Below are 25,220 nucleotides of genomic sequence, written 5' to 3' on the forward strand. Positions count from 1 at the left end.
TTCTTTTGTATTCCATGGCACTGGAACATTATTTTGTCAATAAAATTTGCACTGTGGTTTGGCAGAAGTAAACCATGGCTAAGACAAGAGAGAAGAAAATAAGAGGAAGGCAGGATTGGGTGAGCACGCGGCAGAGTGGGGTGATTGGGGTGATTGTGGGCAGCAGATTCATTAACCTTTCTATACTCTGCTCAGATCTGCTCTACAGACAGCGACTGTCATTTTATTTGGTGAATGACCAGGGTGAGGTGTTGCGGAATATTAGTTTAAGATGGGTTGCATTTGTTTGTGCTGTGGGATGTTTCTTTAATGATGCAGAATCGGTTACATTCTTTTCTGTTGAATTTGTTTAACTCTGCGAAACTAATTACTTTGCCTGCCTAAAACACTTGATTGGTCTAAGAAAGAGCTGCCCAGCCAAAAACTCCGCAGGAGAGAGGAAGAGGTGGGGCTGCCAGGCAGAGAGAATAAATAGTAGGAGAAATCTAGAAAGAAGAAGGTGGAAGGAGGATGAGCCAGAGGAGAAGGGAGAGGAGGAGGCCAGGGGCCACTCACACAGCTAACATCAAATATGGAGGAAAGAACGAAAACAGAATAAAGAAAGATAAAAGGCCTAGAGGCAAGATATAGTTAAAAAGAAATGGGATAATTTAAATTAGAGAAGCTGGCTAGAAACAGGCTAAGCCAAGGCCGGGTAAGTAAATAAGTTTCTGCTGATTTTTTTGGAAGATGTGTGGCAGGCCCCAACGAGTAAAACAACAGCAACAGCAAACCTGCAGTGAGGGGAAGATAAGGCCGAGATGCAACGGAAATACAGCGGAGGAAATGCGATTGTAGAGCACTTGAAATAAACAAAGCATCAAACATGATTAAATATGAAGGATCATGGAGAGGAAGTCCAAACCGCCACCCAGCTCTGCGTCCCAATATGGTGATCTCGGGGGAAATATGATGTAACTGAGAAAGCAAGGATGTGTTGGGTGGAGTGTAGGGGTTTAGTTTGGGACAGATTGATAATTTACATTTGGAGGACAAGAAATATGTCTTCGTTGATGACTTTTAACACTAGGAGTAATAACATTGCATTGGCTGTGTTGGAATTTTAACATCACGTCTCTGCATTGAGAGTTTCTCTTTCCCCCTCTTGTATGGATATCTAGATGAACCTTTAGAAATCATACTTTCTAGGAAACTTTTCAAATCACACTATCATATCTTGAAGCAAGGCTATTATGGCGCCTCTGGTATGGGAAAAGTGAAATTAATTGAAACGTTCAAACCATTATAATTTTGTTTTAGTTCTCATTTCAAGTTTAATGGGTTGGCCCCCATTAGCCGAGGCGGGGGTGGGGAGGATCCATGGACTACTTTACCTGTGAGAAGGAACTCAGCTCTATCCTGGTGGTTTTGAGGACGTTGCGTAATGCCCGCATTTGTTGTGGCTGCTGCTGCCTCAGCCGTAAATAGAACAGAACTGTGCTTAGGACGTGCTCTGGACAGAAGTGAAATCTTAATCAGCCTTGGCTCTTTCTGATACCTAAAAAAGAGGTTCGAATCCGCCTCTTAGCTCAGGGAGTTTAATTAAAGACAGTGGAGACAAAAGTTCTCTTTTGAGAGCTGTCATTTCTTCCGTCGACACGATTGATGCGCTGTAATGCTATTTCAGAAGGTTGGCTCTCTCCTTTTGTTCTGCTCTTCAATACTCTTAAAGGGAAGGGGGCTGAAGCCCTGGAAAGAGGATTTGTAGCAGCCCCACCCGCCCTCCTGTGTGCCCCGCATCATCTGTCTTTGACCCCGGCTGACATCCTCCAAAGAGATGCCTGTTCAAAGCTCTGCCCCACTCCCCTGCAGATCTCCTTTACCGAGATTTTGCTTTTCCTCCACGAGGATGGAAACCCGATGACGATGCGGCCATTTCACCGGGACTGTAACTTTCCTTCTTGACAGCTCCATTAGCTCTGCCGAGTTATAAATCTTCATATTTCAGACCTGAAATCAGAAAGTGTTTTCATGATGCTAATCTCTGTGAGCAACAAGCATGAATGAAGGCATGACAGACATCCTAGCCCTCCGAGGAACTTATCTGATGTATCTCAGTGCTGGGGTGGGGGAGGGAGAGGATTGACTGCCAGATCTGATGAATCAGCTTTGACTGCTAGCCTCCTGCCGTACATTTTGAACGTAAAGAATGCTTCTGAAGCCACTTGGCATTTTTTTTTATGTGTGTGATAATGTGTCATGTGGAACGGGTTTTACAAAATTCATTGTTTGAAAGTTAATTGGTATTCTCTTTCAGAATACCTTCCCTCTTGCTGGAATAATCATTTAATTGCATTTGTCTGTCGCCTCATCTTGGTGAATATTTTAAAAGTCAAATTGTATATTTAAGGTGTGTTTCCTCTAATTGCTTTGACATTCAGAAGCACACGACTAAACATGTTAATATAAATTATGCTTTTAATCAGTACTAATTCTCTGTTTCTACAGTGTACATACGGCTATTACCTGGGTTATCTTAACAGAATGAGGCATGATTGAAGGAAACGGGTACCACTTGGAACATAAGACGTGAAGTCACTTGGCTTAGTTTGATCACAAACTATTACCAAAATATAGAGAGGGCAGCATTTGGTCACGTAGGGACTTAAAGCGTTAACGGTTGTTCATAAACAAAACAAGCCATTAATGTTTAATAATACTGGCTTGAATATTTGCTAGTAAATAGTGGTGACAGCCAAAAATGAACCTATGGGATTATGCAGCACATTACTGGTTTTTGTTTGTTTGTTTGTTTGTTTGTTTGTTTTGTTTTGTTTTTTTGAGACAGGGTTTCTCTGTGTAGCTCTGGTCATTCTGTAACTAGCTGCATAGATCATCCTGGCCTTGAACTCACAGAGATCCTCCCGCCTCTGTCTCCCAGGTGCTGGGATTAAAGGCTTGCACCAGGGCCACCTGGCCACAGTATTGTTTAGCTTCAGGAGTACAACCCCTGAGGAGCGCTGGGAAATGCTGGGTGGGTGCTTCCGTTCCTATTGTTCTGATTCTGGACACTAACCTGCCAGCCCCGCGGTAGCTGTGAGGACAAATCCAGGGCCCTCCTCTTTTTCACCCGTATTTTTAGTTTTATTTGATTTTTGAGTTTGGGGGGGTAGTAATTTTTTGTTTGTTTGTTTCTTAGGAAAGAGATGTACTACTTTCAGAAAAAAAAATTTAAAGATAAAACATTATTCACATATGAAAAGTGTTCCTCTCTTTATCGACTTAGGAGAGAATTCCCAGTCTACCGTTTCATCAGCACCCTGTCCTGCAGGGCATCCTGCAGCTTCCCTGTCCTGGAAGGGTGTTTGCGTCCTCACTGGTGGCTCCTGAAGCCCTATTTGTCCTTTACTCCCCAAAAGTTTGCTGCCTCCGAGCTCAGAGCTAAGTAAAGCTGTTCTTCACCTTAAGATTCGGTTTCTCCAATCTCATCTAAAACTCATGTTTCCTTTTTCTCAGTCACGTGGGCGAAACAAAAGTGATAACAACATTGATTCTTGTAGCAAGCTTCAGGGGCGAGGAGGGGGTCATGGTCCCACATCTTCGTTTCCCTCAACTTTTCCGCACATGCGAAACAGAAATGAATTTCGACAGTCTCACATGACTGGGCATGTATGGTGAGTTCACACTCAAGCTTGTGTATTGCTCATTTCCTTGATAAAATCCCCTCCTTCTGACTTGTACACCATTACTTTGAGCCTGGCTCTTTCGTCATCCCCTTTTTGTTGTTTTCCTTATAAAGAAGAAACACCAAACATGAAAAGAAAATGAGGAAAAAAATATATATGAATCCCTTTGTCTCTTAGTCGGGATGATTGTCTTTCAAACACACTGTGTTCCTGAGCATCAGGGGTTAAAGGAATTGATATATACTTGATACGGACGTGTTGGAATGCTTTAAAAAATCGATTCTAGCTAATGGAGAGGGCGATTTTAAAGTGAACCGTGGCCGTTCCTTGAGTGAGCCACATACAGCTGAAAGAATTCAAGTAAACACTGAGGTGGTCACAGAGACGGTTCTTGGCTACGGAAGGACTGAGAGTGGCCCTGAGTTCCACGGGGAATTAGACTCTGAAGAGCCTCTTCCGCGTGTGTGATTCCCTAATGTCTAGAGCCATATAAGTAGCCTCTAATTTTAAATGTGCAATTATCCAAACAAGATGAATGTATGGGGCAAGGCTGCATGAGAATGTCAATCTTAATGTTCATATTTTATGTTCCCCTTTATAATAGACACAGAGTTGGCAAAAGGGACATTTCTGTGTGGTCCCCAAAGACCATGGCTAACTTGGTAGAGATGTAGCCAGATTTATCTTGCATCGGCTGTGGAGACAAGACCCAAGGGAGACACATCCCAGAAAAAAGATCCTTGCCAGTGTCCTTTACAATATTTTTGATCAGTTGTTTTACCTTGGCCAGATTTATATTTGATAAACTGCCAACTGATAAAGTATGACACTTTCCGGGCCAGAGTTAACCACCTAAACTTTAAAGGGCGGCTTTTATTTAAGTGCCGTAGAAACTGAAAAAGACCTTAGCAGTTAGATTCTGTCCCCTGGTACAAGTATTACAGTTGACAGGAACCAAAACTAGACAAGTAAGAAATGGTAGGGAAAGAGCCACCACCCAGATAAATTGATTCAAAATAAAGGAACCAAAGCCAAAGAGAATCGTCTCCTTTTTCCACATAGCTACTAATTAGTGAATCATTATGGTTGTAATACAGAGATTCTGGGTCCTTAACACATGAAAATGAGGTGTTTGAGTTTCGTAATTACTGGAATTATTGATAATACCAGCTTTGTCCTAATAGTAAATTATATTTTCAAAGTAAAACGTGTGCTTTGGCAGCACAGATCCAGTCATTGTTTGGAACTGATATAGACTAGATTCAGACAGCATATCTTCTGTATCAGGGAAATAGTGTACACGTTTAATAATAAAGGCTCTATAGGCATGTGACAGTATGATTTTTTTTTCTAAATTGCTAGATTAAAGCAGATACTCGTGATGATGTACAAATGGGAGCGTGATGGATTCAAGTAGAAATTTTTTTATTGGTACAGTACCAGTTTCATTACATTTTAAAACTCATGATTTTTTTTTTTTCAATGAAGGGCTATCGTTGTTAAACCCTAAGCCATCTTTCTGAAGGGGGAAAAAAAAAAAACTTGAAAAAGATTTGTGAAAACAGCCTGCAATAAAAATCACACATGCTTCATAAAACAGTACTTGATAGATATCACTTGCGCCATTAAGAACTAAACGACAAAGGATGTAATTTCAGTTCTGGCATGCAATATTAATCGAAAGCCTTTAAAACATCTCGCTGATGGCAACTGTGACAGCGTGACATTGAAGAATTAGGAGCTGAAGACATCTGTCTTAATCAGACTTCCAGCGTGAATGCCGCACCACACAGCGTGGCTTCACTCAGCTTTACATTTGCAAATGTTTTGTATCTGAAATGGAAGTGGGCGGATGCAAATAATACAAAGTCAATACTTAAAAGTGAGAGTTGTGAGAAGGAGCAAGTTTTAGCCGTGTGCCTGCGTACAAGACAGTACGTATTTCTTTCCTGTAATAACTCACATGATTCCCAGGTTTCATGTTGTGGCACACATAAGTAAACACTAAGGACACTTTCTAAAGTATAAGCAGGCTTATATGTGCTTTATAAATTTAGTAGTAAAATGGTATATTTATAAAGACCTTGGTAGAGAAAGTAATTGTCTTATGAGCTTAACTACATAAGCCTCAAACTTAGTTAGTTAGAAAAAGAGAATGAAGAATTTCAGTTACCTTATTTAACTAAATGAAAAATACCCCAAAATTAAAACTTTAAATTAAAGCAATCCTTCACTTTTTTTTTTTAGGTATATGTTGTTCTAAGTGTTATATTTTAATCTCCTGTGTAAGAGTTACCTCATTTTTACAGATGAGACACTAAGGGATTTAAAAGAGGAAATCGATTAACCCAGTTAGGAAGCTTGGATGAGGAGCCTGAACCCAGCTGGTAACGGACTGAGTGTCTGTGTAGCCCAAATTTAGTAAGTTGAAGGAAGCTCTCACTCTTGTGATGCTCTTCAGAGAGAGACTGAGCCTTTGGGGATGTAAGGAAGGTTCGAGAAGCCACAAGGCTAGAGCCCTGAACCTATAGGATTAACGTCACTCCGGAAAGAAACTCCAGAACTGCCCACCAGATTCCCAAGCCCAGCCACGGAGAAGGACATCCTCAAGTCACAGAGTTGTCAGCAGAAACCAACCCTTCCACGCCTTCCTTAGTGGGGACTCCTAGTACTTAAACAACAAATCCAACATGAGCCGCCTGGTCCATGGTATTTAGTTACACGTCGTTGAAACCTCACGCACCAGGTCATCCAAACTGTTATCCACTGTTCACTTAGTTCTTAGGGAAGTTTTTAAATACAGTGATACTAAACTACTTGCGGGCTGATGAAATAAAAGATCAGAAAATCTGTGAAGCACAATGTCAGGCTTTTTTTTTTTCCCTCTGTGTTGGCAGGCTGGTCCTTCGTGGCACTGAGCATCCCAGCTACCCCAATTACACCTATTGCTTCGTTAACGTACAGCAGAACCTTATCAACTGTCCAGCCATTGACATATACAGTGCAGGCGGTGGATATAGTAATACTGTATTTGTTTTAGAATTTTTTGCCTTTGGTCTTTTCTGTGTTCGATCTGTGTTCTTTTCTGTACCAGCCTGGCTTTTGTAGATTCCAGTAAGGTGTTAGAAAAAGTATATATTGGGGGTTGGGTAGCGTTGCATTCACATGCAAAATCCGTATCCCCAAGACAATAGCGTCAAAGAAGGGGAAGCTGCAGGTACAGGTAGAGGCTTGGTTGAAGCCTATGACTGTTCTTAAATCAAAGAACATCATTGCTTGGTTTCCATGGAGGAGTTCACCAACGGTGCCTATGCCACGAACCGAAAGAAGGTAGCAGTTGCGTGCAAGAGCCTTGCATCTGGGTAACACATAATGCTAATGAGAGCACAGCATTTCCGCCTCGAGCCGTACTATAATTGGAAGGAAGTCCTAAACGGAAGATTCAACTCAGTTTCAGCGCGTTAGCAGACACTATGGCCTCAGCTGCCGAGAACAGACGACATCAAAACTCGAGGGGGGGAAAAAAGCGGTGTCAAAGGTAGCACGTTTCACGAAACGATTTCAGTGCCGCTATTAGGGAGTTTGTTTCCTGATCAGTAGCCCATTCTGTGGTTGCAGAAACAGCTAAGAAATGAAAATCAGGTAAAGACGCCGCCGACAAAGGAGACTCTCCTTTCCCCATTGACTAGATTCCCCCCTCCCTCCACCACATGCGAGATTGATCCCAGGAGCTTACACATGCTAGCTAGGCACTCTACCCCCAAGCTACCCCCAGCCCCAGATCTGCTCCTCTCTTCGCCTTGAAGAACCTCCGGGCTTCTCAGCAATGGTTTTTCTTGTGATTTTACTGCTCGCGCTTGCCCTCAGTTGGTATGAGGTACGTTTTGGTGATGTGACCACGTACTGAAAGCAAGTCACTAAGGCGAGGAAGGAATCGTTTTGATTCCCAGTCTCTGAGGACTCGGCCCTGGGTCAGCTGGCTCTATTTCTGTTGGGCCTGGAGCAAGGCAGATGCCTCATGGTGGGAGGACATTGCTCCCCTTATGTCACCCAGGAATGGCAGAGACAAGGAAAGGGGAGAGGGACAACATGTAACAACATATGCCCTTCAAAGACCGGGAGACCCAGCCAGAGGGCCTTGAGCTCATCATTGGGGTCCTCAGGATCCCACTTCCCGTAGCAGTACCACCAACACTGGGCCTTTTCTGGGGGGCGCTTCCCCCGAACTGTAACAGGATGGAACTCTGATACACAGTGATTTTTACTACAGGTGAAAATATTAAGATATTAGATTGCAGCAGATGTTAACCGAGTTTGCTTTTCAGCCAAGGTATGATTTTTAATATTATCACAGAGAACAATGTATTTATGACATAATATGATGGGGTTTTGTAACATTCCCATTGAAAATAAAGTGGTTTTTTTTTGTTGTTGTTTTAATAAAGTGTTTTTTTATTATATATCTAAAACGTTTCATATTCATGACCGAAGGTAGTTGTGTGGGGCTTTTTATTCTCTTCAGTTTTAACATAAGATAAGTGAACGTGTGTCAAGATTGTATTGTGCAATACATAAAATAGAAGTTTAAAAACTGAAAAATCTTATTTAGCTTAATACCCCTTTTTGATCCCCACCCCCAATTCTTTGAAGTAGAAAATAAAAACGGATACCTAGTGGTTCGTTTATTTGCATAGAATTGCATTTAGCTGCAGCAAATACCCGTTTCTGCTGCACCCTTTCCTCGGATCTTCCCGCTGCACCGGATGTTGTCTTTGGTGCAGAGTGTGTTCTCTGAGAGGCCTCGCACATTCTGCACTGCTGGGAATATCTGATTTGCTCCCATTGCTCCCAAGTCATGTCATGATACAGCTTCCCCTTGCCTTCCGGTCGCTCTTGACCCGCATTGCAAACGTGTTTTATTTATATCATACTGGATATTCCACTTAAAGTCAATAAAAGTTAATTGCACTGAAATCAAATGCTCATTAGGTCATAAGGAGAGGGGAACAGCGTGCATCGATTATCTGCCAGCAATTTTTTATTGTCAACACGGAGACAGCTTTTCTTTTTTGCTAATTCTCAGGCAAAATATTTTTTAGATGAATACACGACTATCCCAAAAATCATACACAGAGGCTTTTAAAGGTTATTTTTATAAATTTTCTGTGCGTGCGTGGTAGAAGTGTTCTGTGTGTGCTTCTGTTAGGAATAATTATGCACAACTGTGAATTCTATGGAGGACAATACGTCTGTGGCAAAACTGGTGATAATTACAGGGCCAGATGAATTAGTGTAACCAGCGAGACAACCACCTACACTTATGGTCACACACTGAACTGTTCAGGTGCTGGCAGATGAACGCTCATTGAGTTCCGGTCATAGCAGACACAGGAAGGTCCATCAAAGAGAAGTGTGGTGGTTTGAATAAGAATAAGGCCCTATAGGATCATATATTTGAATGCTTAGTCACCAGGGCGTGGCACTATTTGGAATAGTTATAAGGATTCAGGGGTGTGCTCTTATTGGAGAAAGTGTGTCACTGGAGGTGGGCTTTGAGGTTTCCCAAGCCCACACCTAGCCAATCTCTCTCTGCCTGTGTCTGGGTCAGGATTGGAGAACTCTCAGCTACTTCTCCAGCACAAACACCATATCACCTTTGGCATAATTATGCCTTGGTTAGATATATAATGTGTTCGCGATTGTATATGGGATAGTTCTATTATGGGTTACACACATGGGATAGTTGTGTCATGTTCGGTGTAATTATGGCATGGTTACTGTTTCCATTTGGAAATGAGGTGTCACATACGGAGGGAGATAGGATGCTGTGTCAAGTTGACAAGAGGTGCATTTGTAATGGCTGTTCTTGGTTGTCAACCTGACTCCATATGGAATTAACTAAAACCCACATGCTGGGCACACCTGTGAGGGATTTTTCTTAATTAAATCCAGTGAAATGGGAAAACCCACTTCTCATCTGGATGTTTGAGGTAGGAAGTTGCACCTTTAATCTAGGTCTTCTGAGGTGGGAAGATCCTGCTAGTCTGGTCCACGCCCGGAACAGAGAAGAAGGAAGCTGTCTCTTTTTCGCCTGCTTGCTCTCTCCCTTGCTAGCAAAACCATTCCTTCACCGGCATTAGAGCCTCCTTCTTCAGGATTCTACTGTATACGAAGACCAGCTGGGACAGCCTGCCTTGTGGTTTCTTAGACCTCATAGGCGGTCATTGTTGGATTAGCTGGACCACACCCTGTAACTCTTTCTACTAAATGCCCTCTCCATTCACAGAGAGACTCATTCACTAACTTCTGCTGACTAATATAGAGTTGGGTACCAGAGGTGGTGCCTGGAATGGGCTTTCCAATTTGCCAACACCTACAGTTACTGAAGCCTCTCCGAGTGGCTGGGAGAGCACTCACTGAAAGCCCAGGCCAGGACCAGTGTCTCTCTCTTCCTGCTGTCTTTAGATTCATATGTAGAATTCTCAGCTCCTTCACCAGCACCATGTCTGCCCGCATGCTGCCATGCTCCCCACCGTGATGATAATGGACTGAACCTCTGAGACTGTACGCCACCCCCAGTTAAATCTTTTCCTTTACACGCGTTGCTGCCATCATGGTGTTTATTCGCAGCAAAAGAACACTGACGAAGACAAGAAGTTAATGTTAGTCATGAGACATTATCTCCTAAATAAAAATACTTCTTCCTATGCTATTCTCTAATGAGAGATAAGAAAAGCATAGCTAGTCATAAGAAAGGAGGAGGGGTCTGTATTCTGTAGAATGTTGCAGATGTAAGCGTGGTGTTTGGAACTTTGGAGAAGGCTGTAGAAATCCAAATAAAGTTCTGTTCTGTCCTCCTGGCCTTAGTGAATGCACAGAGTTTTCCCGTTCTTCCTGCCTTCAAATACCCATTCATAGGTAAACATTCTTTACCATTCTGCTTGACGTATGAGTGATTTTCTTGGGTCAGCTTTCCGATTGATGGTTACTCTCTAGTTTGTTTATCGTACGCTTTGCAAACCATCCAATGAGATGTGCACTCCAGAGGATGCGTCTCTCCCTGCCAAACTCCCTCATTTCCTTTCCCGTAGCGTCTAATTCCAGTGTTCTAAATTTTAAATCCTTAAGCGTTTCAGACAACCAGCAGAATTCCTTATTGTCTACCCTGTGAAAATAGAACACGCCAAGGGTCAGGGTATTGCCTAGGATCTCAGGTACAGTTGAGGCATTACATTTGCTCTCTTCCGTGCACATTAAAGAAGATTCCAGAGATTCACGCACCTCTGAGAGGTACAGTGGCGGCTTCAGTACTCTCAGCCCTTCTTCCGTCCCCTGTGCTCTAGTTTATCCGTTTTCAGGCTCAGTGATGCTAACCTAAAGGACAGAGTGGGATCAACGGCAGGACTAGGATGAGCAGCTGCTCTTTGCCTAGAACACAGCCTGGCAGATGCTCAACAGATGGGCTAACTGTATTAATCCGTAAAAATACTCAATGCCCCTCATCAGGACCCTGGGTGTGGCATTTTGAGAACAGTCACAGCAGCTGGGGTGGGAAGTATGGTTGCCCTCCCCGGCAAAAAGTCAAGATCTGAAGAAGTTGTTTTGGTGTTTCTTTTTCCGCGGAGACAGGGTTTCTCTCTGTAGCCCTGGCTGTCCTGGACTTGTTTGATGCTTTGTAGACAAAGCTGGCCTCAAACTCACAGAGATCTGCCTGCCTCTGCCTCCCAAATGCTGAAGTCGAGTGCGTGTGCCACCATGCTTAGCTGCCTTTTTATTTTTAATCCTCCCATGGAAGTATGACTCCAAGAAACCAAAGCAAATTCTTCTGATCCCAGAAGTTGAGAAAATTGGCCAATCTCTGCACACTCAAGTAGCGTAGTCCTTGTCATGGTACGTCTTCGGGCAGCTTGCTAATGTGTCATTAAAGATTTTCATAGTCAAACATCTTTATATAAATAGTTTTTTTTAATCAGTTGTATAGATGGAGACAAAAACTGTATTATGTGTTTACGTGAAAATCAGAGTTTTTAAATTGCTTTTGATTTTGAGTGTGTAACCGTGTGATGTGAACTTCTAGGGAAGAAAATTTCCAGCCGTGCTGTATCTTAATGAGGGCTCTGGAGAGGCCTTTAATTCTCCCCGAGAATCTGAGATTAAGTAATAAGCAGAGGAAGAGGTTTGTGTGAAGATGATTCCCCGAGTGAGGTGGTATCTTTCTTTGCAGATTTGCGCTGTGCCGTTTTCGACGGTTATCTTATTAATGCAGTGTTTAGGGTAGGCTGTAAAGGAGAAAAGAGATAAAAGAGAACTCCCGACTGTGGATCCTTGCTTTGATGTGGCCTCTCATGAGTTTGTGGCCTGGCTTTTGACCTGTGTTCTCTGACTCACACCCTGGCTCCATTGACAAGGAAGATGGTTGCTAACTGTTTTTGCTGTCCTAGAGAAGTGGACAATTAATCTATAATCTGTGTGAGGTTGTTGGGACAAAGGTAACATTTGTTTTATTTAGAGCTTGCTATTTCCACTGTCATGGACATCAGGTCCTAACTCTGAACCTTGCTGTGCTGGGGTTCGCAACACAGCAGCCCTTAGGAGACAAAGCAGAGCTAAGCCACCCCTCTTGGTTATATATACTAGGAAATCCTCCTAGAAGCCCCCCTAGAAGCCCTGCTCAGGGGAGCTGAGACTAGTATGGTCTTAAGATGCAGACAAAGAAAGGGCTTCTTATGTTTCGGTGTGGTGTTCTTTAGCACTTCTGGAAATACAACCAAGTGTCTCAGGCTGGGATATAGCTCAATTGGTTAGCACATTTGCCTAGCATACAGGAAGCCTAGACATCAGACAGCATAGACTAGGTGTGGCCTTACAGACTTTGAGCCCAGTCAAAGCAAGATCGTCAGGAGTTCAAGATCATCCTCTGTTGCAGAGAGAGTTGGAAGCCAGCCTGGGCTACCTGAGAACCCATCTTAATCAAACAAAAACAAAAGGGGAGAAATGTTTCAATCCTCTCATCCTCCCTCTCTGCACTCCCCTGCCTCTGCCTCATCTCCTGACCTCTCCCTCTCCCCGCTTCCTCCCTTGCCCTCTGTCCACCTTCCTTTTGCTATTAACACACTTTCCTCAAACTGAAGTTTTGCTCTGTTCAAAAGCATCCCAGTATTCCACCTCCCTTCACAGTAGCGTTTGTCTACCCTGGGGAACCTCTGCAAGCCAGCCTGCCTCCGACATCCTGGGAAGGGAATCCTGAAAGAGGCAGTTGGGGCAAAGCATTCTGGGACTGTAGCAGCTCTTGTCTCAACTGTGCTCACTTGCCCAGTGCAGGCGCCAGCCCCCATCTCCTCCTCTCTTCTCACCTCACTCACCTTTCGCTTGCTGCCACCCGGAGCCCACACATCCAGATGCGCACACCGCTCTTTTACCCTCCGCCAGGTGTTGTTTTCTCTCCCAGCTTTCGCACTCAAAAGTCCATTTCCACTATGTCCTCAGAGCAACACAGCCGCCTACTCTGTGTGAACCACAGAGGGGATGCTATTGAACTGTGGTGTGCCAGTGCAGGTTTCCATTACACACACACACACACACACACACACACACACACGGGCACACACACACACGGGCACACACACACACACACACGGGCACACGCCCGCACGCACACCCACCCACACCATGTACACCTCAGCTGGGAGTGGAGGTGTGCTGCCAGTTTCTTGGGAGGCAGAGGAAAGAGGATTGTTGGAGCCTGTGAATTGGAGGCCAGTCAGTGCAACATAGCCAGACTCCCTCCGTCTAAAGAGTTATCCAAGTCAGCAAATACGCCTGGTTGTGCTCAATCATTTGATATCCTTGGTATAGCAAGATCAAGGTCCTTCTTGGTAGAAAGGCACGAGCTTGGATTACCTTTGTTCCTGTGACATGTGTGTGAGGTTCTCCCTGTTGAAGCAGAACTTCCTTCGGGAACTCTTGGCCAAGTGACGTTACTTGTAGTGACTATAGTATTCATGGTGGACAAGGGTCTTCTCTTGCTTGGTTTTCTCTCAAAATGTGTCATCGCCCCCAAAGGACTTGTTTCCTCCCTGGTCTTTATAACAGTTACCTTTAACACTTATGGTTACCCAGGCACTGTGTCTTTTAGGTCTTTAAACAGTGCTCAGAACAGTTAGTAACACTGAAGGACGTATTCCATGAAAAATAAAGACCCAGTTTATTACCCTTTGTGTGGTCAGACATTTCGGTTCTCTTGGTGCTGTCAGTAGGGTTGTTGAACAGGAAGATTAGTCCAAAGGTTTGGTTCTGCCCCAGACAGAGCTCCAGTAATGCATGATCTGTGTCAATAGCATGATCTAACCAGAGTCTACCCGTTCTGCACTAACTTCTGTGGCTTCTAGCACTAATTGTCAACACGCCTGTTTGCTGTCTGCCATGACACAGAAGCAGATGGCCTTATGTGACGCTGTTAGAGAACGCACTTTGGTAGCCAGGGTTGCAAAGAGAACAGAGTCCTGCTTGTCTAGCTTTTGTGTTTAATAAAATCTGAGGCTCAAAAGCATCTGCCAAAACATATATATATTTCAGGCAACTTAATAAATAAAACCAGGTCACTGTTGGGCTCTCATGGAAGCTTGAAGGGCAATGTGACCATGAGAGAGGAAAGAAGAGAGGAGTGAGATGTGGTAGTGATTGAGGGCTTTACACAATGCCTGAGGCCGGGGAGTTTACTTTTTTACATAGAGAATAATTTTAAGGAGGTTATTTTCCAAAAGACTGTTACATGCACACGCATGCTCATGCACTCATGACCATGTGAGCACACACATTTATTTATTTGAAAGCATATAAAGGAATAAGCTTTATGATACAAGGAAACTATGTATTTGATAAGCCAGACCATCTAATAATATAATATTTAATATCTCTTTTTATGGTGTAGTTTTTAAGAATATATGAAATATAAGCTTCCATTTTTTTTTGCAGATTTTTTTACAAGAGTAGATTTGAAGTATCAAAACACAGATACAGTTGCAAAACGTGTTCCTAAAAACCAGTATTTGGAATGAGTGGCTTTGTCCTCCTTCTCAGAGAGGTGATAAATAAGAACTGTTCATTTTTAATTTGCCAATGATTTAGCTTAATAATAAATACTCGTTCATTTTTATTTGAAAGAGCAAAATATTTGCAGTCGCTTTTTGTTGCTGTGGTCCGATACCTGGGAAGACAGCTCAGGCTTTGGACATGTGAGCACTGAGGGCCATCTCACATCCAAACACATAAATGCCATGAAATCAATAACGTTTTGTAAAGAGTCTTTGAGGTACGATACTTTGTGAAAGTGCTATGAAATCCTACGAAATTCACGGTGCTCGTGTGCTTCCAAGGACCTTGGCGTTTCTTTACAAAGAGCGTTTTGACTAAAAATAATATGGGTAAGCTCTGCTTTGTACCTGCTTAATACTTTCTAATGTAATTCCTCAAAAGTACATAGCCAGTGCATACTTTTGCTTAAGTTTTTCACGTATTATTCCCCCCTCCCTCAATACCTCCCTACCCACCCCCAATTGACATTTTTCTCTGTCTTATATTTTGTCTCTCTCTCTCTCTCTCTCAAAAAAGAAAATAACCCACAAAAACAAAAATCAATGGGACCAAAACTACCAAAACAAAATAAATCAAAAAGTGCGTGGAGTCTGTTTCAGGTCGGACAACTCCTCCTAGACCTGGGACCTGCCCTCGGGTGTGGCTGATATGTCCTGAAATACTCCACTGGAGAAAGCAACTGACTTTCCGCTTTCCAGAAGTTGTCAGTTGCAAATCGCTTCTTAGTTAGAGGTGGGATTTTATGTCCACTTTCTTCTCTCCGCACTGGGACCCCATCTGATGTAGACCCGTGCAGGCCTTCTGTGTGCGGCCACAGTCTCTGTAAGCTCATGTGTACATCGGCCCTGTTGTGTCTGGATCCCCGCTGGCTCTCACAACCTTCCTACCTCCGCTTCTGTGTAATCCCTGAGCCCTGCGTGGATGGTTGGATGGAGACCTCCCTTTTAGGACTGAGTGTTCCAAGGTCTCCCACTCTCTGCATCATCATCCAGCTATAGGTCTCTGTATTCGTTCCCATCGACAGCAAAGAGAAGTGTCTCGGAGGGGACTTGAGCAAGGTACCTATCTGTGGGTGTAGCATGGACTCAAAGATGAGTTAAAGAAGATAAAGGGGTCATAACCTGCAGAAGTAACCATGGCACAAAGGGAAAAGTAAAAGGAGCTATTGAAAAAAAAAAAAAACAGGAAACTTTGTTGTTGGAGGCTGCTTGTTTGTTCGAGGCCACCCAGACCATGAAATAACCACTCAGAATATATGTTAATTAAATCACTGCTTGGCCGTTCACTTAGGCGTCTTTCTGTCTAACTCTTATATTCTAAACTAACCCATCTCCGTTAATCTATGTATCACCACATGGCTGTGGCTTACCAGGGAAATATCTGTCCAGCGTCTGGTGTGGCTTCTCCAGTAGGGCTCCATGGCTTCTCCCTGACTCTGCCTACTCTCTCTATATGTATTTCTTCCACCCTGGCTATATTTCTGTTAAGCCATTAGCTGGAAGCAGCTTCTTTATTAACCAATAAAAGTAACACATATACAGAAGGACTTCTCTCACCGAAACACTTTAAGGAGAATCAGGGAAGAGATCAGTGATATCCTCCGAGCAAAGTCATGAGTGTTGTGTTTCTTAGAGATTGAAGCAAGTGGGATTTGCATGTAGAAAAAGGAAGGACAATGTTTTAATAGATTAAAGCAAACTACAACTCAGAGGAAAGATGGATGAAGAGGATGCCTGAGGAAAAATTTGCCAGATGTACGCTGAACTTCCTTTTTTCCTTCCATTTTCATTTTAATTTTATGTTATCTATTTTGCCTGCATGTATGTCTGTGTAACACTTGCGTGCCTGCCTGGTGTCCACAGAGGCCAGAAGGGGGCGTTAGATCCCATGGAACTGGAGTCAGGGATGTTTGTGAACCATCATAGAGGTGCTGGGACTCAAACTTGGGTCTGTCCTCTGGAAGAGCAGCCAGTGTTTTGAGCCATCTCTCCAGCCCTGCGGCAGTCAGACTTTCTTTCTTAAAGACTTATTTCTATTATCTTAAAAATATGCATGTGTATGTGTGGGGTGTATACATGTAAGCTTAGGGGCTCGTGAAACTCGAGCCATCAAATCTCTCGGCAGATGTGAGGTATCTAGCATGTGTACTGGGAGCTGAACACACATCCTCTGAGAGAAAAGTACATGATTTTAACTGCTGAGCCATCTCTCCAGCTCCCCATGTCAGGCTTTCTGTGACCAAATACCCCTCTCACTCTGAGGTTATTTTTACGTTTGATAGGCACTAGGAAGCCGGTTGTAATTTTCCAGAATTACAGTGGCATCCTCAGATCTGTGTCTCAGTGATGCATGAGGTCAGTTTGTCCCAAATCCATATATCTAAAACCTTTTTGTGACTCTGAGCAAAGCTTACCCTCCGTGGATTAGCTCAGCCCCAAAGGCCGAAGGTGCAGCCTGCGTTGTTCCTATGAGATGCGCTCACCTGACTTTGCCTCTCAAGCATTTTAATAATCTCCACTCTAGACACTGTTCTCTGTGACTTTATGCCCATTTTGAACCTTGGTCCCTAAATGCTTCCCTGGATATTCAGTAATTCTTTATGTACAGACTCTAAAATGACTTCTCTCTGTTCTCAGTATGACTCATAGTTATATTTGTTTTAGGCAAATATTTTGTTTTTTTTTTAAAAAATATTCCAAGTCGTGCAACTGATCATATTTATTCTTTGTGTTGGAAGCTGCGATGTTGACAGCCAGATTTTTATGCCTCTTTAAAACTGTAGCGAGCTGTGTAGCCCTAGATCTGTCTCTCTCTTTCCTACTTCTGTTCTTTTATTCTGTCGTCTCTTCTGGCCGTGTTTAGCTCTATCTCATCTTGCTAGGATTTATATGCTTGCTCCGTGTTGAGTAGATGGTGAGGATAAAGGCACACTCCAGCCATGTCCCATTTGCCCAGAATCTTGAGAACTGGTGTGAGTTCTGAGCCTGTGGATATTGCTCCTGTCTATGATACGGTGTAGAATTTAAACGTTCAGTTACCCCACTCAGACGCTCCCCGCTGAGTCTGTAGAGATCAGGACCTTCGGCATCTGGACCTGTTCGCCTCGCAGATCTCTTGGCTGTGTAGCCAAATGAGAAGTGGTCCCAGCAGCAGTACTGCATTGCTGAAGTGGCTGGATGGGCCATGGGAAGAACTGGTGCCAAGTCCTTACTACATGCTTAGAAACTCGGGGCAGACTTTTGGTGCCTTAAATGGAACTTTCCCATAGTGGCTGCGTGTTGATTTCTTTTAAGAGGAATCCTGAACTAACACATTCAAATACATGACAGAGATCTTAAATTTGTGTAGCATTTGATAGCAACCTTCACGTCCACGTGTGCTATTTCCCCGTTTGTAGAGTGAATTCACCTGGGCCCCGACTCAGCACATCCCTGTAGCACAGAATGTGGTTACATGTTTGCCGAATGTAGGCATCAATGGACAACGGAGTAGATTTGATTGAATCCGTCGAGTTGTCCTGAGATCATACAGAACGGGCTCTACCGTGATTCTTCACAAAGAATTAACTTGGTTCTTCTGATTCCTAGAAGCCTCGGACCATATAGTAGTTGCCGTAACAGACATGTGTAGAGTGCCGTGCCATTCTTGGATGATACCAAGCTCAAAGGCATGGCGTCACCTGGCCCCTCCTGCCTTCTCGGCAAAGTCTTGTCACCTTGTCCTTTGAACTATTTCTGCCTTGCACTCTTTGTTTCCATCCCACGCCCCCATAGCTGCCGCTTGCCATGGCAGACTGTGCGGAGCTTTCTGAACATGCCTTCCAGCTTTCCGTGAAGAATCTCATGTGTACCGGTGCTGAGGAAGACAGCTCTAATTAATTACACGAGACCTGAATAATGAATCTTCCGTGGGGCTTAGACTGAGGCCTGGTGTCGTGAAAGAACTTCAACTCTGTGCCATTTTAGCCCTGCGATTCCTTCTAAGGCGTGCTGCATTCTAGCAAGACTTGGACCTTCATTTGTCCTGATCGCCAAGACACTGAATCAGGGAAGGTTTTTGAGGTGTCTCGTGTGGGGAACTTTAGGAACAGCGGCTCCACAAGGAATTCGCTTGCTGTTATAGATTTAGATATTTTTGTCTCTGCGTTTCTTTTCAAGAGTGAGAAGTTGTTGGTTGTTAAGCTACAGGAGAGGGATTGTTAGACACCGGTAGAAACACATAATAATCACTGACGTTGTGTGTTGTGGGAGGAGCTATCTGCTACAGAAGTTTGATCATAAAGCCCACCCTATTGCCCGTCATGCATTCATTTCATGCAACCAGAATTACAGCGCGTGACTGTATTATTTTCCTTAATAATCACTGCTGGATTTCCAAGTCTCTGAAAGATAAGCCACCACGTTTCCTATTCTCTGTTAATATAGGTATTTATATTATTAGCATGATTTAATAAGATACTTTACAGTTATGTTGCATTTTGAAGTATATTTAATAAAAAATAATAGGTATTTTATGTGTGGAGGAAGATAATAAGTTTGATATTAAATTAAGGAATCATCCTTCTGATAAAATACAGTATTTGTCAATTTAGTAAAAATATATATTCAAAGCTAAGACATGCAAAGTAGATCTCAGATGCTGCAATGACCTGTGGTTTTAGCTGATGATTTACTAGCTCTAGAGTGTTACCCGCATAGTTATAATGCAATATTGTGTTTGTATTTTGAAATCATTGGGCATCTTCTGCTTCTGGTTTGGAGCAGAATATCTGTACCACTGATGTATTGATAGGAGTCGCTCTGGTCACCTACGACTCACTCCAGAAATGTAGTTTTCCTGCACACTGTGAAATTGGAGAATCTGTTCTGTGTGTGTTCTAATGGCTGTCACGGTCATTAAGTATATGAGGCTTCTGACGTTGTAATCAGATGTGATTCAGCCTGCTAAGTATCCATGAAGCAACATCTGCTCCGTGGAGTGACCTTCTGCTACAGAATGCTTAGCGTCTATTAGTGGATCAGAGCACGGAGCCGCCTGTTTGGGATGCGCTAAACTCGAGCAGGCTACCGCTGGTTAGCAACTAGCTCGTAATAATTTATCGCAGTTAAATAAAGCTTTAAAAAACTCCATTAAATAATTATAGGGATTATATGCATTTCGAAAACCTTTGTGTTCGACCAAAATCACCCATTTAATTTCAGGCTTGGTTTGTTAAAATAAAAAAAGAAAAAAATCTAAAATCTAAAGGCACATTAGGGGAGCTGTCAGATGTTGTTTTCTGTAGGTGTTAATAAATCCAGATGAAAAAAAAAAAGTCTGAAACAAATTAAAACCAAAAGCAATTTTGCCATCTGTTGTATATTAATTAGAACTTTTCGTATCAAGGGTAAACTTGGTCTTTGAGAATGTCACCGAGCACCCACTTAATAGAATAATATGCAAATGCGTCAGGTTGTAGCTTTTCCACGCAGTTTTTAACTCTTACGTTATCTCCAGCAGCTCTGGCGGAAAGCGGCCGCGTGCGTGCGTGCGTACACACGGAAAAATATAATGGGTCTTTCTTTGTTTCTCTTTTTCCGCAGAGCAACCTGCAAACAACCAAGGGCAACCTACCCTGCAGCCTTTGCCGCCTTCCCATAAGCAGCACTCGGCCCAACATCACCCATCTATCACTTCTCTCAATAGAAACTCCCTGACCAATAGGAGGAACCAGAGTCCGGCCCCGCCGGCTGCTTTGCCCGCCGAGCTGCAAACCACACCCGAGTCCGTCCAGCTGCAGGACAGCTGGGTCCTTGGCAGTAATGTTCCACTGGAAAGCAGGTAACGTGATGCTTGAAGTCTTCAAACCATTTGCTCATCAAGATCACTCAGGGCACAGGGAGGGTACATGCTCCGATTGTCAACCACGCATATTTTGAAACCTCTAAATTTAAAAATAAACTAGTCCAGCGCTTTCCTCACTCACAGGAATTTATCGTAATTATAGCCCCAGTGTTGTGTCTTTTTTAAGGCAGGTTCCAGATTGCTGGAAATTTCCTAGGCGCTGGATCAGTGAACTTTTTCATCTTTTCACACGTTTTGTTCCTGATCCGAGGTGAGACCCTGTCACCTCAGCAAAGGTGCTCCTCACCGCAATCCTTTTTTTCACGTCTGTACTTCTCAGGCAGGTGAGGAATGGAAGGAGGTATAAACATCGCTTGTCAATCCCATGCGGCTTTACCCGGTGATGGTGATTGACAGCTGATTGGCTCTAGACTTACACTTCCACAGCCTCCGTGTTGACCATTTTTCGTAAGCTCATGGTGGGTGGACCGCCCCTCCCCCAAGTACAAAGCTTACAAATGAGTCGGAAGGCCTTATGTCAAAAATAGTTTTCTGCAATGTGAGGGGATCAGACTCGTTCTTTTAAACTCCGTTCTGGCATTATTTCCAGTGACACCCAAAATAGAGATCTGTTGGGGCCCTGCAGAAATGCCCTGGCCTCAAAATACAGAACCCACAACCAAGCTTCCGGGTGAAGAAGCCATCTACTCATTCTGAGTTCTATTAGGAACCTCCTCCTCCTAGGGAGCACAGTCACTCTCCCTAAAAATTCCATTCTCTGGTTGTGGTCAGACAAGTGGTTTCTGAACCCCACAAAAAAAACCCACTTGGACACATTCGTTAATGTCTTCATTTCCGTCTTCTGGCTCGATCACCAACATAATATATTCAGTGCGTGATTCAGTGGGGTTCTGAAATTACGAGTTCTGGCATGGGCCAGGTCCTAGTGTCTGTCTGCTCACACGAAAGTTTAACTCGATGCAGCCTATCCTAAGCTAATTCATCTCATTGTTAAACAGCTCCCGGTTCATAACACTCCTGCTTCTTCAGGTTCACGGGGACAGTCACTGCTCCTTGGTGTTGTGGTGTGGACAAAGGGTCATTTACCTTCTTAGTCATTTCTGGGCAGTTTGGCAGCAAGCACCCTCTACCACGCCTGGTACTTATTTCCGTGATTCACTAACTTTTTATTAGGCTCAGAGGAAACGAATTATCACCATAGAAAAGCTCAAAAATAGTGGACTCTGAACCCGTGAGAGGCCTCCTGCCCCCTACCCCCCCCACTCCGCCATGCAGAACCCATGGCCAGCTTCGACATTTCAATGATCTGCTGGGTGAAGAACTAGTGATGAATAAGCTGCTATTTCTTGCCATCACTTGTTGGTTCTATACCAGCTCTGCCGCGAGGATGCACTGAGGAGGTTCTCTCTGTCCGTTACCAACAATAAAAATCATTCTCATTCTATCTTTTCTTTTCTTTCACTGTTGACCTAAACAAGGTTACAATGAACTCTCACCCTTTTATCTGTAGTGCCAGCCAATGGTAGTTGAGTTTTATTGTTTATTTTGTATTTCCCTTCTGGGAGAAATTAGGAAAAGAAATCAAAAGAAAAGGAAGCAAACAGGAGAATTCCCTTCATCCGAGACAAAGAACCATGTGTATGGATTTTTTTTTTCTTCACAAGGTTATTAGCAGGGACCTAAATTTACCTGGCTTAATTAATTACTACCCACTGAGCATCTAATCAACACTGGTGTACTATTGTCATTTTGTAAATTTTATTAGGAAAAAAGTAATTTTCCAGTTGAGTCATCAAATTGAATATGGATAATTGCCTTGTGGTTGACAATAATTGTTTTGACAAAGATTTATGGAATATGTCGCGTTAAATCATCAGAAAGGTGTTTAATTTTAGTGATGTTGTATAACACAAAAGCCTCAAAAACAGTTCCTAAGAGAGTCGGGATTCCTGGAAGTCATGTGTTACCGTGAAGAAATAGAGACCGCCTTTGAGAAAGATATGGTGCCTCCGTGTTATTCCGTGTGTGGTCATCTGGGGTGAATGGAGTTTCAGAAGGAAAGTAGCTAGTTAGAAAGACAATCCATTCTATCCGTGTGTAGAATCATTCTCAAGGGAAGCAGTTCCCAAGGATGTCTTCCACTTTAAGGTTGTACCCCTAAAGAGGCATCAATGGGATGACATAGTTTTGTGAGTGGATGGGGGGGCGGTTAATATTATCTCACTAATAACTAGAAAGAGTAATGCGTTTAACATCTGTGTGTTGCGTTAACAAACCCCACCTGTGGTGTAGCTTTGTTGATCTTCTTGTTAGCCAAGGTTCACCTCTTATGGTGGTGCTAATAAAAAGAAATGATGTTTCAACTTGCAGGCACTCGGTGAATAACGCTAAGCCGCGAAGTGAAAATCTCACAGTGCGCGGGCGCAGTGCTACTGTGGTTTCTTTAATAGTCTCACTTGGTTGGAACTCTCGAGGTGAAGAAGCAGTCTTATTTATCATTGATTTTTTTTTCTCTCTTTTAGTTAAGGTTCCCTATTGAGTATGATTCTCTAGCTCAGTTTCAGCTTTATTAACAACTTCATCCCGAGGTGCACCTACCTTTAACTGTCCTTGGATCTAGGGTATCCCCCCCCCCATCCCTGGCACGTAGGTAGCGTTTACACACACTTGTTTATTAATTACTTTCCTATCATTTAAGCATCGTAAGTTGGAAAGTATAAAATTCAGTTCTGGGGAATTATGGGTATAGATTTTCATTCCTCTTACCTTTTTACATCAGAGGATGTCGATAATATTTGGTAAAAATTTACCTGGAATAATCCCTGAAGATCTCAGTGATTTGGAAGTTTACAGTTTATATTAATAAGCACAGAAAGGATACAAGCCTTTCTGCCCTGTCCTACATAGCTTTAATTTTGATTCATTAGGAAGCATTTTTATCCTTCACCAGGCAATTTCTTGCTTCCACAAAAATACGTATTTTCTTCCTCTGATAAATTTATTATTTGCTATTCCTGGAGACAGTCAGTACTCCCACGCACTCTATTTTCCCACATGGTAACCTGCTTTGGTCCTTCTGCAACCTCCATTGATATGTGAGATTCACATTGAGATTCGATTTAGCTTTCATGTTCAAAATTACCTTACTCTGTAGCAATCGGCCCCTGCACTCAATACGGTACAGTGTCCTTTCCCAGTTCCTTCTCCTTAAGTTCAGTTATTGCAATTAGGACCATGAGCTGTTAGGATGTTGAGAGCCTAGAGCTAGCCTACTGTCCCTTCTGTTGTACTGCAGCTCCTTCTACGTGTAACAGTAGCTGCTACAAGAGGACGCAGAAGCCAGTGAAAAGCGTAGGCTTGACCTAGACCAGCAATAGCACTTCAAGGTACCGTGCAGGAACTCAGTAACGAGCCTTGACCCTCAGTGATTGTTTGTCTTCAAGCCCCCTAGTTTCCATCTATGAATTAAGTAGCGTAGTAGTTACCTTTTAGATGTTAACAAAGTAGTTCATAGCCACTTAATAAATGATTTATTAAAGTCTCATTTTATTATGACATCTGTTTTGGCATTAATAGTTCATTAATTATGTTCCCATAGCTTTCTACCTAGAAGTTCAGTACTGCTCAGCTAATTATTAATGCATGAAATTGCATATTAAATTACCTCTTTATTAGTGCATTTTTAATTTGACTATTGAAAGCCCTGGGCTTCTTTTAATGTAAGATCAATTGCTATGCATTTTATGAGACAGAATCCTTAGGTGGAAGTGTTGCGTACTTACTTCATTCTCCTTTTCCTTGCCTTTTCTCTGCTTTTAAATGGTCCTAAGGAGAAGCAAGGCAATCATACAGCATCAGGCCTGAGTCAGTCTCACCTACAGAAACTGCGGGCAGTCTCTCACACGTGGTGACCTTATGATACCAAGAGAAGCCTTTTCCACCTGAAAAATTGTACATCTATCTCCTGAGCAAGAAGGAAATGCCTGTCATTAGCAAGTCAGGGAGTAGTAGGACCGTCTGTAGTTACAGCTATTGCTGCAAGTAAAATAGGCCTGGGCAGGTAGCCCATTAACTTAAATTGACTGGTTAAGGTCTCGCCTTTGTCAAAAGTAGCTTGGGGATACCCAGGGACTCCTGTGGGCAAAGAGAATGTGACACTCTAGAAAAGAGGTGTAAAAGAGAAGCCAAAGTTGTTGAACACAAATTTTAAAATCACACCTGGTCCTAGGGTAAGAAATTCTCAGCCATTAAAAGTTTTACCATCCTGTCTTTAAAATAAGCTTATCTAAAATAACGGTGAAGCCATTAATAGAAGTCAGTTGGATCTTAGAGCAATCCTGCCGTCTTTACTGTAACTTAGGGTGTTCCTTAAAGCCTCTGTAGGAGATGTGGTATGTGGGCATTTGTGAGGATAAGAAACCAAGAAGGGGAAAGAGAGCAATACGATGGAGAATTGTCCGGGTGCTACTTAAAGGCATATTTGAAGTTGCCCCTTAAACTCCTTTTTCTCTGGGAAAGGAGGGCACAGAATTAGTTCGGTGCCTTAGCTCTGTGTTGACCGCGCACTTCATCCAAACAGTGACACTTCGCTAACACAAACCCCTGTTGTCCCTGACA

At 43.0% G+C, this 25,220-nt stretch overlaps 1 protein-coding gene across 3 annotated transcripts in view; it reads left to right on the forward strand.

The window, feature by feature from the left end:
* The window catches only part of Tenm3 (teneurin transmembrane protein 3), a 606,148-nt gene that overhangs the window by 397,574 nt on the left and 183,354 nt on the right, over positions 1–25,220 (forward strand). For all 3 annotated transcript variants that reach the window (XM_050147272.1, XM_050147274.1, XM_050147273.1), the window contains one exon: positions 20,342–20,579. In XM_050147272.1, coding sequence (XP_050003229.1) covers positions 20,342–20,579 — 238 coding nt within the window. The remainder of the gene's footprint in view (positions 1–20,341; positions 20,580–25,220) is intronic.

Source organism: Alexandromys fortis, unplaced genomic scaffold, assembly GCF_014885135.2.
Source record: "Alexandromys fortis isolate MF-2015 unplaced genomic scaffold, M_Fortis_MF-2015_v1.1 scaffold_32, whole genome shotgun sequence".
Taxonomy (NCBI): Eukaryota; Metazoa; Chordata; class Mammalia; order Rodentia; family Cricetidae; genus Alexandromys; species Alexandromys fortis.